Source organism: Trichomycterus rosablanca, chromosome 5 (genome assembly GCF_030014385.1).
Source record: "Trichomycterus rosablanca isolate fTriRos1 chromosome 5, fTriRos1.hap1, whole genome shotgun sequence".
Lineage (NCBI taxonomy): Eukaryota > Metazoa > Chordata > Actinopteri > Siluriformes > Trichomycteridae > Trichomycterus > Trichomycterus rosablanca.
In genome coordinates, this window is record NC_085992.1 from 48,497,069 (window position 1) to 48,517,507 (window position 20,439).

Sequence of the window (20,439 nt, forward strand, 5' to 3'; positions counted from 1 at the left end):
GATGTGCCAAACTTGGGGACGCCCATGAAGACTCAAAAAGATCTATCTTCCTATCTGTCTGTCTGTCTGTCTGTCTGTCTGTCTGTCTGTCTGTCTGTCTGTCTGTCTGTCTGTCTATCTATCTATCTCTATATATACAGTGTATCACAAAAGTGAGTACACCCCTCACATTTCTGCAAATATTTAAGTATATCTTTTCATGGGACAACACTGACAAAATGACACTTTGACACAATGAAAAGTAGTCTGTGTGCAGCTTATATAACAGTGTAAATTTATTCTTCCCTCAAAATAACTCAATATACAGCCATTAATGTCTAAACCACCGGCAACAAAAGTGAGTACACCCCTAAGAGACTACACCCCTAAATGTCCAAAATGAGCACTGCTTGTCATTTTCCCTCCAAAATGTCATGTGATTTGTTAGTGTTACTAGGTCTCAGGTGTCCATAGGGAGCAGGTGTGTTCAATTTAGTAGTACAGCTCTCACACTCTCTCATACTGGTCACTGAAAGTTCCAACATGGCACCTCATGGCAAAGAACTCTCTGAGGATCTTAAAAGACGAATTGTTGCACTACATGAAGATGGCCAAGGCTACAAGAAGATTGCCAACACCCTGAAACTGAGCTGCAGCACAGTGGCCAAGATCATCCAGCGTTTTAAAAGAGCAGGGTCCACTCAGAACAGACCTCGCGTTGGTCGTCCGAAGAAGCTGAGTGCACGTGCTTAGCGTCACATCCAACTGCTGTCTTTGAAAGATAGGCGCAGGAGTGCTGTCAGCATTGCTGCAGAGATTGAAAAGGTGGGGGGTCAGCCTGTCAGTGCTCAGACCATACGCCGCACACTACATCAAATTGGTCTGCATGGCTGTCACCCCAGAAGGAAGCCTCTTCTGAAGTCTCTACACAAGAAAGCCCGCAAACAGTTTGCTGAAGACATGTCAACAAAGGACATGGATTACTGGAACCATGTCCTATGGTCTGATGAGACCAAGATTCATTTGTTTGGTTCAGATGGTCTCAAGCATGTGTGGCGGCAATCAGGTGAGGAGTACAAAGATAAGTGTGTCATGCCTACAGTCAAGCATGGTGGTGGGAATGCCATGGTCTGGGGCTGCATGAGTGCAGCAGGTGTTGGGGAGTTACATTTCATTGAGGGACACATGAACTCCAATATGTACTGTGAAATACTGAAGCAGAGCATGAGCCCCTCCCTCCGGAAACTGGGTCGCAGGGCAGTGTTCCAGCATGATAATGACCCCAAACACGCCTCTAAGACGACCACTGCTTTATTGAAGAGGCTGAGGGTAAAGGTGATGGACTGGCCAAGCATGTCTCCAGACCTAAACCCAATAGAACATCTTTGGGGCATCCTCAAGCGGAAGGTGGAGGAGCGCAAAGTCTCGAATATCCGCCAGCTCCGTGATGTCGTCATGGAGGAGTGGAAAAGCATTCCAGTGGCAACCTGTGAAGCTCTGGTAAACTCCATGCCCAGGAGAGTTAAGGCAGTTCTGGGAAATAATGGTGGCCACACAAAATATTGACACTTCAGGAACTTTCACTTAGGAGTGTACTCACTTTTGTTGCCGGTGGTTTAGACATTAATGGCTGTATATTGAGTTATTTTGAGGGAAGAATAAATTTACACTGTTATATAAGCTGCACACAGACTACTTTTCATTGTGTCAAAGTGTCATTTTGTCAGTGTTGTCCCATGAAAAGATATACTTAAATATCTGCAGAAATGTGAGGGGTGTACTCACTTTTGTGATACACTGTATATTATGTGTGTGTGTGTGTGTGTGTGTGTGTGTGTGTTTATCTATCTGTCTGTCTATCTATCTGACTTTGTCAGTGTGGTCCTTCTCTACAGACAAGAATATATAGAATACAGACTTCTTAGACAGATACATAGATAGATAGACAGACAGACAGACAGGTAGATAGAAAGATAGTTAGACAGATATACAGACAGATAGTTAGATAGATCTTTTTGAGTCTTCATGGGCGTCCCCCAGTAACAGACAGGAATGAGTGGATAGACTGATGGATGGATGGACGGACGGATAGACAGACAAACAGACAGATAGATAAGATAGATAGATAAATAGATAGACAGACAGATAGACAGGCAGGCAGACAGACAGATAGAAAGATAGGTAGATAGATAGACAGAGAGACAGGCAGATGGACAGACAGGTAGACAGACAGACAGACAGACAGGCAGGCAGACAGATAAGACAGACAGACAGACAGACAGACAGACAGACAGACAGACAGACAGACAGACAGATAAGATAGATAGACAGACAGACAGATAAGATGGACAGACAGGTAGACAGACAGACAAGATAGACAGACAGACAGACAGACAGATAGATAGATAGATAGATAGATAGATAGATAGATAGATAGATAGATAGACAGACAGACAGACAGACAGACAGACAGACAGACAGACAGACAGACAAGATAGACAGATAGACAGACAGAGGCTAGCGTAATTTATCACTCATACACCCAAGCACCCTGTTCCACTACTGTTTCATAAAATCCACTGATGGACAGTCTGATGAATCTAGTGTCGATCTGTTTTGAACATGCTGGTCAGTTCACAGATGCAATCTATTTAGCTTACTGACTATTGACGATTAAATAATAATAATAATACTCCTTCATCCAGAACTCAAGGAAGACATGCATCAAGGCTCTTTTGTGTCTCTCACTGTCTTTTAAAGACTGTAAGATGATTAAAGACCCTCATCACCTCATTACTAAGCACTTAAGCTTAGCAACAACATACATGTACTAACCTTATATGGCATATTATTTAAAAAAAAAAAAAAAAAAAACACCTTCAAGCGCCCAGGTGGTACAGCGGGATATTCTACTAGCACACCAGCCAGGGCTCTAGACTAACTTTTTGCACTGGTTGCACTGGTGCACCCAAATTTTCGACCGCATCGCATTTAACACAGCAGTTTTACAGGTTCACTTTTTTTTTTTTTTATCGCTGTCCATATAGGCAATATTGACTTGTAAATGATTAACTAACAATCTGGTCAACATAAAGTTCTTTATTTAAAGCACAATTCTACAAGAAAGGTAACTTACTGAAAAAGTGTTGGTGCTTAAAGTGCTTAAAGGGAAGCGCTACTGGGTAAACTATAAGACAGCCCCGATATTAATATCAATGATGAACAATTATGCAAATTTTGCTACCTTGCCTTAAATGTAGGCCTAATTCAAACAACACTTAAATGGGAAAAAAAGATTTATTTTAAAAGGAAAAAAAACTACAGGGAAGAGACATACTGTGGAAGCATTGCATTAAGTTTCAGAAAAATCCTCTCTTGTGCAGAGATGTGCCTGTGTTTGTTTCTGCTTTAAAACATACAAGCCATGAAATAATCAGATTTAACATAATTAAACAAGTTTATAGTTTATTTCTCAATTATTTGTTATTATACTACTAGCTCTCGCTTTCTCTGTGTGTGTGTGTGTGTGTGTGTGTGTGTGTGTGTGTGTGTATCTCACTCGCTCTCCGCGATACTGAAAATGTTTTCGGATTTGAATTTCGACAATAAACAGCTCCAATTATGACTGATTAATTCCCTCTACTGATGCGAAGCAGAATGCGTGGATTACAGCCGATAAGAACTGCGCAAAAATAAATATATATATAACAGAGGCGCGACTCGGTTCCTTTCCTTCATTTCAGAGAGCCGTTCAATAGAATCGGATCGTTCGCGAACGACCCTTCACTATTTTAGAGTCGCGGAGACTTTTTTTTTCCCTGGAACGACTGGTCGCACCAGTGCGTCTGGTTACCGCTAGGGCGTGATGACCGGACTATGGGGTGGGGTCTTGAAACGCTGTGTAAGGACCCAGATTAGCAGATAGAGGCGCCTGTGCAGAGTGCATGGGTGAAAAAGGGTTCCACTAAGGGCTGCGCACGGGTCGGAGGAGGCGTGAGCAGCAATATACCCACCTCGACTGCAATCGAGGATCCCCAGCAGTGGAAGACAGATTGACTTCACTAAATCAGAGGGATAATGAGAGAAAATGCATAAATAAAATAGAAAAAAAATAATTCTAACAGGGTTTCAGCTAGAGTAGGGAAATGTTTACTGTGGACGCTCTTCTGTAAGTCTCTCTGCTAAAAGCAGAAAATGTAAATATAAATGTAATATGATCGACCTCCAAGTAACACAATTCTGCAGTGAAAAGCCATAGTTGGCACAGGTCATTTGATTTGAAGGTGGAATGAGAATTCTGTAAAATTCATGAAATTTAAGCAGACACGAAGACCTGCAGACATCAAGTGGTTCCATAATAAATGTAAATTGGGTGTTATGCCAACACGTAATCCAGATACAGTCATCTCTAGGATAACGGCTTAACAATGTGTGATACGGTTCTGAGAAAACCACGCGAGTGCGGTTATTACTCCTCGCATTCCTGTGCCACCTCCTCCGACAGGTCTGCAATTAGACACGGGTCATCAAAACACATGCCTGACTGTCACATCCCATGCCGACTCTCCGCCGTCTCGAAATAGAATCCGGGCGGGCGCTGAAATGCCAGTTTGCCGAAGAGCACGTCGGCGCGTCTCGCTCCGGCGAGCTAATGAAGCCTAATCGCTCATGATGAAAAGGGTGAATGTGAAATTCCTACAATCTGTGTTTAATGACCGGACAATCTGCATTAGCGCAAACGGTCATCGCTCTTCCTGCAGCTAAATGAATGTGTGAGGATGAAACGCACTAGTGCAGACGCTCAGCAATTAATAGAAGCGCTCAGGTAAGTCATTTAGAGGTAAGAATAGTACAGCGTCCGTCTCACAGGAGAGACGATGGGTTTAATGATGCCTGCAAGTAAAGAGTAGAAGCTAATGTAAGAGTCAGACCGCTGGATAATGCTCTCAAATCTACACACTGTAATTTCCCCCTCGTCCCCAATTTAGTCGATCAGCAGGGCTCTGTCTGGAGTCTGGAACCTAAAAAGAACTCAAGTAAAATAGGCCCATACAAGTCTGTTTTGTATTCATTCATTCATTGTCCGGTTTACCACCAGCACTGTCGCCTCACAGCAACGAGGTCTTGGGTTCGATCCTCAGGCGGGGCGGTCCGGATCCTTTCTGTTTGCCGTGTGTGACTCCTGTTTCCTTCAAGGTTGACGGGAGACACTGAATTGCCCTATAGGTCAATGTGTGTGTGTGTGTGTGTGTGTGTGTGTGTGTCTGCCCTGCGATGGACTGGCGCCCCGTCCAGGGTGTTACTGTGTGCCTTGCGCCCACTGAAAAGCTGCGATAGGCTCCAGCACACCCCGGTTAAGAAAGTGAGTGGTTCACCACCGTTTTATCCTGTTCAGGGTTGCGCTGGGTACGATTCATCACAGGACCAACACACACACACATTCTCTTTGGACTGTGGGAGGAAACCGGAGCTCCCGGAGAAAACCCACACAGACATGGGGAGAACATGCAAACTCCACACAGAAAGGACCCAGACCGCCCCACCTGGGAATCAAACTAAGCACCTTTGTGCCTTTATGGAAATGACCTCCTAAAATCACTGGTAATATTGATCGCTTAATAAAAAGGGCTGACTGAGCAACAAGCATTAACAAACAGATCGTAGATCTTTACAAGCTCTGAATATTAATTAAAGCTCTTAATAAGCTCTCAAGATACTGTACATACTGTACATAAACCAGGGGTCTCTCTGCCAGAGTAGAAAAGAAACCCCAGACTCACTATATGCTTAGGAGATGCATCCTTACATAGAGTCAAATGTCCTTAAAAACACCAAAACCAAGTCAGCCATACATTTGCCCCTGCTGGAACCCAGGTATCTTTGCCCTGGGGCACCTGGTCGCCCACAGGGACCACGTGAGTCGCCCGCAGGTCATGTTCTAAAAATACCACTAGTGACTACAGAGCTCCGTCTGAAAACTGTATTTGTGTATCTGTGTTGAGTACGATGGTTGGAAGAATGTCGGCTATATCCAGGATCCGGGAGTCACCTCATTTTTATTATTCAGTATTCTAGTAGCCCCCTGCAGTATCCATCCAAAATATTTAACCTGTATCCAAAAAATATGTCCACCCACAGAAATGCCAATATATTACACACAGGCAGTCTATAAATATCTACAGGGAGAACACACTACCTTAGACATCATTTGCATTATTGATCCGTATGGGCCAGCAGCAGTGGCTCATGGATAAAATATGTAGGGAGTTCCCACCATGAGCCAAAAGATTGCAACATTTCGGTTCGGGCCTTCAAGGATGGTTGTAAAACAGGATAGTTTAAATCAACATTAAAGCATGACTAAAAATATTTGATAATCACTGTCAATTTTATCAGCTCCACTTACCATATAGAAGAACTTTGTAGTTCTACAATTACTGACTGTAGTCCATCTGTTTCTCTACATGCTTTGTTAGCCTGCTTTCACCCTGTTCTTCAATGATCAGGACCCCCAAGGGACCACCACAGAGCAGGTATTATTTAGGTGGGGGATCATTCTCAGCACTGCAGTGACACTGACATGGTGGTGGTGTGGATCAGACACAGCAGCGCTCCTGGAGTTTTTAATCACCTCACTGTCACTGCTAGAGAACAGTCCATCAACCAAAAATGTCAAGCCAACAGCGCCCCATGAGATGACTCAAACAGCAGCAATAGATGAGCGATCGTCTCTGACTTTACATCTACAAGGTGGACCAACCAGGTAGGAGTGTCTAATAGAGTGGACAGTGAGTGGACACGGTATTTAAAAACTCCATCAGCTCTGCTGTGTCTGATCCACTCATACCAGCACAACACACACTAACACACCATCACCGTGTCAGTGTCACTGCAGTGCTGAGAATCATCCACCACCTAAATTTTAAATTTTAAAGAACGCTCGTATTTAACTGTCCTAGCAAAGAAGGAAACCACTGCTAGCCAAGAGTAACCAGGAGTAATCAGGGCATGTCTGACACAGTTAAACATGTTGTAGGTATTGTGTTGGTGAGTCAGGACCTGAACTCATTGCTGTTATAGAGGAAACAAAACATTTTTCTCTCTATCAGAACAATAAGAGCATCTGACCGTGTGCTAATGGAATTATGTAAGTGGGTTATGCACTGGGTTATGTAACAATTATCCAAATCACATATAAATACTTTAAATCAAAAAGAGTTGGGGCAGTATGAAACATGCAAATGAAATCACATCATTATTTAGTTTTTTTCCTCATTACTAGCCCTAAATTTCCTCGTCCCAACTTTTTTTGGAACGTGTTGCAGGCCTGAAATTCAGGAATGGATGTAAGAAACACTGTTCCTTTACTCTTCTTTTTGCATTTTCCATACACTGTCCCAACCTTTTCTGATTTAAGATTGTACAAAACTAAGTTCACATCAGAACAGCAGACTGAGCCACTCCTAAACCTTTAGTCTTGACTCAAACCCAGTCTAAATATGTCTGAGAATATAACAGTGTGGCTGAAGTTCCCTCACAGCGATGTGTAGTGCGCAGGGTTTTATTGATGATGCAGGCAGGAAATCACTCAGCCGTTCTCTGCAAACAATATCCACATGTCATCATTATGGATGTTCGCTCCTTAAGGTTAGAAATGACTAAATAACGTGTCAGGTAGGTGTTCAGTCTCGTGCTGCAAGTGTAAAAAAACACGAATTAATAAGTTAAAGTAAACTCAACGTCTTTTAAACTCGACGCCACTCCCAGAACCAACTGTATACCACTGTATACAAAGTAATTACAGTAGTACCTTATCACTCTACGTCCCCTAATCTTAAAATCTTTGAAACTGAGAAATTTGTGCCCTTAAGCTTGACATCTCCCTTAAACTTGATGTGTTTGGCTCGCGTAAAAAGGGTGATAATATATGATGGAATCAGTACACCTGAAACAATGTTCATTATTAATATAATATTTAAGTATTATACAATTACCGTTAGCGCTCCCTTTAACAAATAAAACAACGTTTGCAGTCTCTCAGTAACCACTGATGAATTGCACAGTTATAGTGAGGTACGACTCCATTGTACAACTTGATCACAGGTCTGTTGTAGAAAAGTGGACGACTTTACATGTTTACGCTTCCAGTTTGCTTCGGTGTTGTTGGTATAATGTCGGTATAGCAATTAAACTGATGTATGTTCGTCGCGGTAGTAACGTCGCTTAATCGTGTGCTTTTTTGCAACAACCGTGCCCTGACAAACCGTCCAGTATATAATGTCCAAACTCTCATCTGTTATGCACTGTTATGCTAACGCTACCTGGCTAACTTGTGAGTTGATCTACATGGCGCATCAAAAAGCTTTTAGCGGCGAACAATATTATATGATTTGCTGCCTAGTGAAGCTACAGCTGTTGTGTTAACTGTGCTACGGTATGGCGGTATATGAAAAATCCATACAGTATGAGAAATCATGGCCGATATACCAAATGTACAGTCAGACCGCCCAGCTCTACTTGAAACTCAACGCCTTTTAAACTCAACGCCACTTCCAGAACCAACTGACGCCGAGTTTCAAGGTACCACTGTATTAGATGAAGAAATTAGCAGCTACAATCACGGAAACGTAAAGACACGTTTTATACCATAAACTTTTACCCAAAGGTGCAAAAAATGCACCAGTGCTTTCATCACATACAAGTAAAGTAATCCAGATGTTAGGCCTTTTCTAAAATATGTCTGAAATACTGATTGTGTGATGGTCCATCCTAGATGCCTCAGAGCCCAGGGAAGTCGACGCCGCTTCTGAAAGTAGTTAACATAAGCCTTCTGTTTTGCACAGTGAAGTTTTAAGTGACGTTTGTGAACGTAACTCTGTATTGTAGTGCTTAACATAGGTTAATCAAAGCAATCCCGCCCATGTGGTTACATCAGCTATTAATATTATCATTAATAATAAGATCATTAATATTAACGAGGGATCGGAGATCACAGGCACCCATGCTCTTTACGCACTGAAATTCCTCCTGATTTCTTGAATGGTTTAATGATATTCTGCACCGTAGAGGGAGAAATATGCAAATCCCTTCCAATCTTTCTTTGAGGTTCATTGTTTTTAAACATTTCAATCATTTTCTCACACATTTGTGGACAAACTGGAGAAACTCTGATCATCTGCATATGTACTAAATCTTAATTACAATCACCTATTTAAAATCACAATATTACTTAGTTTTTTTTTTACCTCATTACTAGCTCTAAATTGCCCCCGTCCCAACTTTTTTTGGAATGTAATGCAGGCCTGAAATGCAGGAATGGATGTTTATTAACAAATGAAACAAACTTAGGTGTAGCACAACTGCTCTTATCCTTGAACTAACTATCCAAACAACACTTAAAAGTACTTAATCTCCAGCAAACTGCTGTAATGAGTCTCTGTATCGATTAAAGCTGCCGTTACGGTACAAAACGCCCGCGTGCAGTTTAGGCGCGCTCCATTCCTCAGGTGTGGCACGGCCCATTAGACACCGCCTCTAAACGGTCCTGCCAAGGGCCTGGGAATAATGGATGGCTCTCTCAAAGTGCGCTCATGGTGAATATTCTGTCTATGAATTTAGATTGAGGCTGAGAAGTAGGTTTATAAGCAGTGGAAATTGGCAAATAATGACTCGGATGACAAGCTCTTTCCATCACGCTTGGCATTAATAAAGCATGCCGGAGGGTTAACGCATGCTGATCATGCACTAGCCGGCCGGTTCGATGAAATGTCAGCTTGCCGCAGTCCAATAAGTGCACACGGATTCTATTTACAAGACACGCTGTGCTCTATATTGGGTGTTTCTCATTTTAATGCCTGGACCCACCATTTGTGGCACAGCTTGGGGTCGGCTAATGTAGGGTGAATTCACCCTACATTCACCCCCCCCTTCCTTATCTACAAAAAACAGCCAAGTTTACTGTGTTTTCTCCCAAAGTACTTTGAAAGTAATGAAACTAAAATAAAGATGATAGTTCAGCCTTACAAATGCAACGAGCAAACAGCACACAGAGGATGTGCACTATACGGAAACAACATTCAGGTATTTAAAAAGCATAACAGTCACGCCCTACCATACAAATCATATAAACCCTCACATCATGACAACACAAAACCCTTACAGACACTCTGGGTCTGTCTGAAAACCTAGTGAGCTGCCTTGCTGCCTAAACAGCTGCCTCAGCAAAGAGGATTCTAATAAGACGTCCAACTTATAAAGCAAAAACACCGCTCAGGTGGTGCAACAATAAAAACACGCTGGAACCAGAGCTGAGATCTCGAATACATCGTACCACATGAACACCGACTGGCCTGTTGTTCAGATAGGGGTGGGATTAAGTCGAATAGGGACTCTCTCTTAACTAATGCAAGTACGACCTCTGCTGGCTGATTGATGGCGCCTGCACAGAGATGGGAAAAGAGTGCTGTCAGGGTGTGTCTCTCCGTACACAGCGCTGATCCGCATTGCACTCGTCAAAGTGTAGGTGATAAGATGCATACGGCTGCTGCCCGCTTGTCGGAGGGGGCGTGGGTTAGCTTCGTTCTCCTCAATCACAGCAGGGATCGGCATTGGTGGAGAGGAAGCGTGACGCAATCGGGCATTTGGACGTGCTACAAGGGAGAGAAAATTATTTGGATGCACTACTTAGACAGAGATTACGCCACCACAGATTTCGCTTACTAAGCTAACACAGTTTCGCATCAGGCCATTCAAACCAATGGGCTGAGAAATCTTATCATTAATCTTATGGGCCACTCCTGGGTAGATTCTTTACTCTCCACAGTTCTGATTGTCTCTGTGGAGATAACTGTGGTCTGTAAAGTTGTAGTTTTAGAAGTGGCTTTGCAACTGTTTTAGAATGAGCATATTTTAACATTTAATCTTTATTCTTGTGATTTTTACTGCAGGCGCGGCATAGTGTTACTGTAGAAACTTTAAGGTCTGCTTGACTTTCATGGTAATATTGAGGATTGGTGAAGATTTATACTCTACATCAGGCGGTGATCGCACAGTGCACACTGGTAGATCGCACCTCATTTACATTTTTAGCATTTAGCAGACGCTGTTATCCAAAGCGACTTACAGTACTGTGACAGTATACAATTTAAGCAATTGAGGGTTGAGGGCCTTGCTCAAGGGTCCAACAGCAACCAGGCAGTGTTGAGGTTTGAACCGGCAACCTTCTGATTACTGGACCAGCACCTTAACCACTAGGCTACAACTGCATTCACACAGGTCAACGTGATTGACATGAAATGTGGCCACTTTTATTTGCTGTTTGTTCCCAGAGCTATGCCTCAGCCCGCCTAAAGCACAGCTCACAGTTTGTAAAGATGAGGGCACAACCAAGCACAAAGAAACCAAAAACGATTCGATTCAGGCAAGAACGCTGCAGAGACGCTGTTTCATTCATATGTTGAAGAAGCTGACTGAGAGATTTTAACCCTCGATCTGACATTCATATGAGAAAAAATCTCCAAACATAATAAAATGTGCCACATATTTGACAGCATTTTTTGGATCAACCTACTTGTGAGTAAAAATGGGTCCACGCTTACTGATGAACACTTGGAAGCTGCTTGAGAATTGGCATCAGCAGCTACTGTAAAGACTACATAAACCTAGCTGACACCATTCAGTACAAATCATCAGAATAAGGTCAGTGTGATTTTTCAGGCAACTGACGCACATTTAAAAAACTTTAGGCTAACCATTTTAAAAAGTAGATGACCTGTCGACTGAAATAGTTGATCTCAAGCCACAAAAGTATGGGCACCCCTGCTCTATCTACACTACAGTATATTGCCAAAAGTATTCACTCACCCATCCAAATCATTGAATTCAGGTGTTCCAATCACTTCCATGGCCACTGGTGTATAAAACCAAGCACCTTCGGCATGCAGACTGCTTCTACACACATTAGTGAAAGAAAGGGTCGCTCTCAGGAGCTCAGTGAATTCCAGCGTGGTACCAGTTGTGTCGTGAAATTTCCTCACTACTAAATATTCCACAGTCGACTGTCAGTGCTATTATAACAAAGTGGAAGCGATTGGGAACGACAGCAACTCAGCCATGAAGTGTTAGCCTCGTAAAATGACAGAGCGGGTCAGCGGATGCTGAGGCACAAAGTGCGCAGAGGTCACCAACTTTCTGTAGAGTCGATCACTACAGACCTTCAAACTTCATGTGGCCTTCAGATTAGCTCAAGAACAGTGTGTAGAGCTTCATGGAACGGGTTTCCATGGCCGAGGAGCTGCATCCAAGCCTTACATCACCAAGCGCAATGCAGTGGTGTAAAGCACGCCGCCACTGGACTCTAGAGCAGTGGAGACGTGTTCTCTGGAGTGATGAATCACGCTTCTCCGTCTGGCACTCCGATGGACGAGTCTGGGTTTGGCGGTTGCCAGGAGAACGGTACTTGTCTGACTGTATTGTGCCGAGTGTAAAGTTGGTGGAGGGGGATTATGGTGTGGGGTTGTTTTTCAGGAGTCGGGCTCGGCCACTTAGTTCCAGTGAAAGGAACTCTTAATGCTTCAGCACACCAAGAGATTTTGGACAATTTCATGCTCCCAACTTTGTGGGAAGAGTTTGGGGATGGCCCCTTCCTGTTCCAACATGACTGCGCACCAGTGCACAAAGCACAAGGTCCATAAAGACGTGGATGAGCGAGTTTGGTGTGGAAGAACTTGACTGGCCTGCACAGAGTCCTGACCTCAACCTGATAGAACACCTTTGGGATGAATTAGAGCGGAGACTGTGAGCTGGGCCTTCTCGTCCAACATTAGTGTCAGACCTCACAAATGCGCTTCTGGAAGAATGGTCAAAAATTCCCATAAACACACTCCTAAACCTTGTGGAAAGCCTTCCCAGAAGAGTTGAAGCTGTTACAGCTGCAAAGGGTGGCCGACATCATATTAAACCCTATGAATTGAGAATGGGAGTCACTCAAGTTCATATGCGTGTGAAGGCAGACGAGCGAATACTTTTGACAATATAGTGTATGTGTGCCGATCAGGAAAACTCCAGTACTGGACAGATGGGAAACACTGGTGTAAGTGGAGACCTTAGTTCCAAATAAACACACAGGGAAAGTTCAGCTTAGGTGTATTAATACACCAGCGTGATGCAAGTGTGTGAAACTAGCTTTAAAATAGCGCTGTGGGATTACATGGCGCTATAGTGCATGTAGCATGCATAAAATGTTTGACTTGTCTTGGCACATGCCAAGTATCCGTAAATAGACAAGCGGGTGGATCACCAGCGCTGCGACGCACCGGGTGTGTTTAAACTTAAGAATCCTAGACCTTAATCTCTCGTTCTGAGCTGTCAAGACAAGTGGTCAAGATGTGGTGTCTTGTGTGGTCATTACAATAAGCTCTAAGCTCACAAATGTCAATGGTATTCCACAGGGCTCTGTGTTCGGTCCTCTAGAATTTACACTTTACACACTACTGTACTATTAGAAATAATTCTTCCTAAACACGTCATCGGTTTCACTGCTATGCTGGCGACACATCAACACGCTCACTCACTCATTTATCCAATTGGGGTCGCGGGGGGGGGGGCTATCCCAGCTCTTCAATGGGCACAAGGCACACAGTAACACCCTGGACGGGGCGCCAGTCCATTATAGGGCAGACACACACACACACACACACACAAACACATTCACCTATATGGCAATTCAGTGTCTCCAATTAACCTGACTACATGTTTTGGGACTGTGGGAGGAAACCGGAGCTCCCGGAGGAAACCCACGCAGACACGGGGAGAACATGCAAACTCCACACAGAAAGGACCCAGGCCGCTCTACCTGGGGTTAGAACCCAGGACCATCTTGCTGTGAGGTGACAGTGCTAGGCACGGTGGGTAGCACTGTCACCTCAACACAATGAATATAAGATTATTATTAGTCAGATCTGAGGTCACAGGGGACAGTTTAACATGATGCTACAACTTGGTGGCTTTACTGTGACATCTGTGACTTTCATTTTATATTAAGTGACACTGAAATGTTTACATTCATGAAATTTAGCAGATGGCAAGAAGGTCCAGGGTTCTATTCCCAGGCATGTTCTCCTTGTGTCTGTGTGGGTTTCCTCCGGGAGCTCCGGTTTCCTACCACAGTACAAAGATGTAAGTGAGGTAAATTGGTGATACAAAATTGTCCATGACTGTGTTTTTTTATATATATTTTGTTTATACATTTTCTCCCCCTTTAGCACATCCAATTGCCCAATTGCATCACGCTTCCTCCAATCCCTGCTCTGATTGAGGAGAACAAAGCTAACCCACGCCCCCTCCGACACATGGGCAGCCACCGTATGCATTTTGTCACCTACACTTTGACGAGTGCAGTGCAGCTCAGCACTGTGTACGGAGAGACACACCCTGACATCACGCTTTTCCCGTCTCTGTGTAGGCGCCTCAATCAGCCAGCAGAGGTCTTAATTGCATTAGTTATGAGAGAGTCCCTATCCGTCTTTAATATCCCACCCCTATATGAACAACAGGCCAATCGTTGTTCATGTGGCCGCTCAGATGGCAGATCTGAGATTAGATACAATGCATTCGAGAGCCCAGCTCTGGTGTTCTAGCGTGTGTTTTACCGCTGTGCCACCTGAGCGGCATCCATGACAGCGGCGTGTTTGACATTAAACATTAATTGATGAATCTTGAGTAACCAGTAACTACTGTTCCTGTCATGAATGTAACCAAAGTGTGTAAAACATGACGTTAAAATCCTAATAAATAAATAATTAAACATTTGATGCTTTTTCTAAAGTGACCTGCAATTGTTAGTGAATAAAATCTAAGCAACTAAGGGTTGTAGACCATGTAGAGGGTACCAACAGTGGTGGGGCTTGAACTGGCACCATATTGACCACTAGTCTAGTACCTTGACCACTACGCCTTTAGACATAGACCCTAAAACTGGTCTATGTGTTTAGGATTTTAAGGTTAGATTACTACAACACGTTTCAGACTGGATGCCCTGATAGATCCATAAACTTTTACATTTGGAGCATTTAGCAGACACTTTTATCCAAAACGACTTACAATTACGACTACTCAGAGTTTGTACTGAGGGTTAGGGGCCTTGCTCAGGAGCCCAACAGTGGCAACTTGGCAGCAACTTGGGGTTTGAATTGGCAACCACGGAGCTGAGACTGCCCCAAAAATTTTATAGCTGATTCAAACTGCAGCAGCTTAAGTGCTAATTAAAAGTAAGAAGTTTTGATCACATTAGTCCTGTTCTATCATCTCTGCACTGACTGCCAGTTAAATTACATATCGATTACAAACGCTTAGACTTAAACATTAAAGCGCTACACGGCCTGGCTGTGCTGCACAGAATCAGAGTAAACGTAATGAGCACTACAGCCCGGTGCTTTTACTTCGTTCATACGATACAGGGCTGCTTTCCTAATACGTTAGACTAAATTTCATTTCTGTGACTGCTTTATCCTGGTCAGGGTCGAGACTGGTCCATTTCCACCAAGAAACACTGGTCATAAAGCAGAAATACCCTGGACAGGGAAACAGTTCATCGCAATTCACCCCCCTCCAATCCACACCCAAATACATTTACATTTTACATTTTCAGCATTTAGCAGATGCTTTTATCCAAAGTGACTTACAGTACTGTGACAGTATATTGTCTAAGCAATTGAGGATTAAGGGCCTTGCTTAAGGGCCCAACAGTGGCAACCTGGCAGTGGTGGGGCTTGAACCAGCAACCTTTGGATTACTAGTCCAGCACCTTAACCACTAAACCACACCTGTCAAATAATGTCAATAATAAAATAACACAGTTCCTGAGGTACTGAGTTCCATGGGACAGTGGTAGCCTAGTGGGTAGAGCTTTGGGCTGTCAATTGGAAGATTGTCGGTTCAAATACAGGCTCTGCTATGCAGCTGGTTGGGCTCTTCAGCAAAGTCCTTTACCCTGTCTGCTCCAGGGGTGCCACAACAATTTAAAATAATCCACCCCCCCTCCAATCTAAGCCCAAACAAAGCCAATGTCTGTGTAGATGTTCGGCTGGCTGATATAACCGCTGAGATCTAGGTGATGGTGGTTTAGCTTAACCACCACGCACCAATGGACTGAACAGTGTCCTGTAAATGTTTTAAGCTCAAAAAAGGGAGTTAAAGGCTCACAGTATATAGCATCCCAATCATGCACCACTATCTAATCAGACATATCTCACAGGGGTCAGGTAAAGACCTGGTAAAAATATTAATTCATTTATTTTTATGTTTTACCACAGCTTTATCCTGGTCAGCATTGCAGTGGGTCCAGTTCTCCTGGAATCACTAGGTGCTATGCAGTACCACCACACAGACGTAGCCAATCGTGTCCGAGTGTAGATGCCTGCCAGCCGATAGTGCTTCTGGGGATTCAAACCCTGAATCCCAGAGGTGGAGGAAAGCATAATTTACAGCTGCACCAGCTGCACAAGTGGCTTTTTAATCTTTTTTGTTATTAAAAGAGAAAACAATTAATATTATTGATAATCTAGACATAAACAATCAGCCAATCTGCAAAACAGAACCAAATAAAGATACTGTTCTTTTGACCAGGATGTACATAAAAAAAGTACAAAAATTCAAAGCACAAATTGTCTCAAATATTCCAATAGTTAATAATGAACAAAATATCCTAAATTATCATATCTTCTGCAGATAAATATAGAATACAGGCATTTATTTTCTCACTGGAACATTTCTGCAAACACAAAACCAAAATCATGTCTGTCTAGGTTTAAAAAACAATAATATCAGACACAATCTGGATAAAGCTTTCCAGAGCTCAGAACAATCAGTAAACCTGGTAAATAAAACCTGGGAGTTACCCTTTTTATGACCATGCTCTTTAAAGTGCTTCTGTAGATACAATTTCCTGATTCTTATAAATAATGTTATTCAGTGTCGACAGTTCTATGTGACAGTGGTAGCCTAGTGCATAGAGCTTTGGGCTATCAATTAATGCTGACCCTGCACAAGACCCTGCTCATATTCCAAACAAGCTGAGATATGTGGAAACAGAATTTTATTTTGCTTTACACGTGTAGATGTGTACACCGATCAGCCATAACATTAAAACCACCTCCTTGTTTCTACACTCACTGTCCATTTTATCAGCTCCACTTACCATATAGAAGCACTTTGTAGTTCTACAATTACTGACTGTAGTCCATCTGTTTCTCTGCATGCTTTGTTAGCCCCCTTTTATTCTGTTCTTCAATGGTCAAGACCCCCACAGGACCACCACAGAGCAGGTATTATTTAGGTGGTGGGTGATTCTCAGCACTGCAGTGACACTGACATAATGGTGGTGTGTTAGTGTAAGTGACCTCACTGTCACTGCTGGACTAAGAATAGGGGCAGCGTCCTGTGACCACTGATGAAGGTCTAGAAGATGACCAACTCAAACAGCAGCAATAGATGAGCGATCGTCTCTGACTTTACATCTACAAGGTGGACCAACCAGGTAGGAGTGTCTAATAGAGTGGCCAGTGAGTGGACACGGTATTTAAAAACTCCAGCAGCGCTGCTGTGTCTGATCCAAGCATACCAGCACAACACACACTAACACACCACCACCATGTCAGTGTCACTGCAGTGCTGAGAATGATCCACCACCTAAATAATACCTGCTCTGTGGTGGTCCTGTGGGGGTCCTGACCATTGAAGAACAGCATGAAAGGGGGCTAAAATGTATGTAGAGAAACAGATGGACTACAGTCAGTAATTGTAGAACTACAAAGTGCTTCTATATGGTAAGTGGAGCTGATAAAATGGACAGTGAGTGTAGAAACAAGGAGGTGGTTTATGTTATGGCTGATCAGTGTATATGACAAATAAGGGCATTCTTCAATCCATGCTTTAGGTCACTGTCTGTAAAGAGTTGTGGATGTTCTTCCAGAGTCAGTATGGGTTTCTGTCTGGGTATGTTGATTTTCTCTTATCTTTCAGAAACATGCAGATGATAAATTGGCTTTGTGTGAGTGATTGAATGGATGAGTGTGTAAATGTATGATCCTACAACTAACTGGCACCCTCCACCACTCTGTCCAGGATTAAGCAGCTAGTAGACATGACTAAATAAATGATTTATTGTTCTTTATTGACAAGATTAAAAGGTTTAATACAGTTGCTCAAATTATAAATCACATAAAATTAATATTGGACTGTAAATATTGGTACAAGTAAGCTAATATTGTAAATGATTCCAATAAAAACATTTTCTTATATTTCTATTTTAATATAAATCTTAAAAGTAAACTAGAACATAATTTTAGATAAACCGATAAAGGAACACAGCACATTAAAGGACGATGGGAACTGGAACTGAATACAGTGCTGGATGATGAAGTTTGGGGAAATATATGTTCCAGATGTCACAGGGGGATTGGGAGCCAGCTATGGAGCTATAAGAGTTTGATTGGAAGGTTAAAATGAGATATTTCAGGACACCGTTTGTTACTTGTGTTTTTAAAAATAATGCTACGAATAAATGCTGGAGAAAGTGTGATATGGTCAGAGACCATACCCATATCTTTTGGGATTGTCCAAAAATTCGGACATTCTGGAACAATGTTAAACAGGAGATGGAGAAAATCCTGGAACTCCAGATTCCCCTGGACCCACTACTGTTCTTGTTGGAAGTATTACCTGATTATATGTTTTCCACTGATCAGTGTTATATAATGCATGTTTTGTTGATGATTGCAAGAAAAATAATTACTATTTACTGGATGAAGCCTGATCCCCCCCACCACTGGTCAATCGTTACAAAAAGTCAAGGATGTTTATATGATGGAACACATGACTGCACAGCTACAATTAAAACTACTGATTAAAACTACCGATTTTTATAAGAAGATGGACACCTGTGATTACTTACCTCAATTAGATGGCCCTTTTTCTGTTACCTTCCTTTTATTTTTTTTTGGGGAGGGGGGGGATACTTGTGTTTATGTATTTATGTATGTATGAATAGATACAATGTATAGATGGATGTGTATGTGTTCTATTTCTGTACCATGTATGTCAGTGAAGCCCGATCTCAAGGTGTTTTTGTTCAATAATGTTAATTGCCTGTCAATGTGTGATAATGGCAATTAAATAAAAAAAAAAAAAATTAAAAAAAATAAAAACACAGCACAATCACACACTTGGTGGAGCCTCACACAACCCTGCGGTCCCCAACCTGTGACCCGGTTTAAATCTCAGTAAAGCTTAAAACTCTGGAGATCTTGGTAAATTGAAGTAGCTCCTCCTCACATAGTTCGGCTTTTCGTGTTCAGACTTGAAACTAAAACCAGGCACTTCGTGTCTGAGTCACTTTGAGTCGTTTTAATAAATTAATTTAGGCTGCACTTACATTCCAAACATTTCTGACATGTTTTATACAACAGGGATTTAAATACTGCACAAAATTCATCAGATAATAAAAACACCTCAGTTGATAGAAAATTAAATTAAATGTATTTAGGAATATACCTTATATTAAAAAGAAATGACATTGATAAATAATTTGCGGCCGCTAATAAAGACGCGCAAAGTAATGTTGCCTTCTCTGGCGCAATTCTAACATCAGTTCTCCTTAGTTGAGTTTAATTCCAACCTAAAGCCAAACCAAATTGTGAGTCTGAACGAACTAGTGATTTAAAATGCTGATTATTTATGTATCATATTAAACACAAAACACACTAGAATAAATCATCAAAATAGTGCGCAGATAGAATCAGTACGCACGCGTTTTTGCGCACTTTTTGCACACACAAACATTGCAGCCCGCACAAACATATCAAGAACTAAAACAAGCAGATGAGGAGCTGTTCATGCCGCTTTGCTTACCTCCCATCAAACTCAGATCTCACTCCGATCCAGCAAATCCACAACACCATCAACTTCAGCAACATCTCAGTGCGCCTTCCCGACAAAATCCCACTCAGCCAGATAATTCCGAAACACGCCGGTACTAAAACAACCAGGAGGGTCGCGGTGTGTCCAGCATGTGAAAATCACACTGGTGTGTGTGCTCACACTTCGTCCAGGAGGTGTGAACTCAACTGATCCCACGATAAGATCCACTGCCCCCTTTATACCGCCACTGAGAGCCTGTGGAGCCGAGTGCACTCTGCTGGTTCTAATCCGAGACCAGGGATTCACTGAGGAGTCGGTTCCCTGAACGACTCACTTAAAGATATACTACAGCATTTCGTTTAACAGGATGTCCCTAAAGTCTGGACACATAGGCAAATTCATATTTTCATTAGAAAATCATTAGAATATTAATCAATACCATTTCAATGTGTTTTCCACTATTTGTGATGCAACAAGATGTGTGTGTATTTTAGTAAACATATAGTTACATCCTGTTAGCGCTGTCGCCTCACATCAAGAAGGTCC

At 42.5% G+C, this 20,439-nt stretch overlaps 1 protein-coding gene across 1 annotated transcript in view; it reads right to left on the bottom strand.

Annotated features, from left to right (window-relative positions):
* npnta (nephronectin a) overlaps positions 1 to 20,058 on the bottom strand; it is a 122,314-nt gene extending 102,256 nt beyond the window's left edge. Inside the window, exon 1 of the mRNA XM_062995300.1 lies at positions 19,885 to 20,058. Coding sequence (XP_062851370.1) covers positions 19,885 to 19,949 — 65 coding nt within the window. The 5' untranslated portion in view covers positions 19,950 to 20,058. The remainder of the gene's footprint in view (positions 1 to 19,884) is intronic.
* Positions 20,059 to 20,439: the final 381 nt, after the last annotated feature.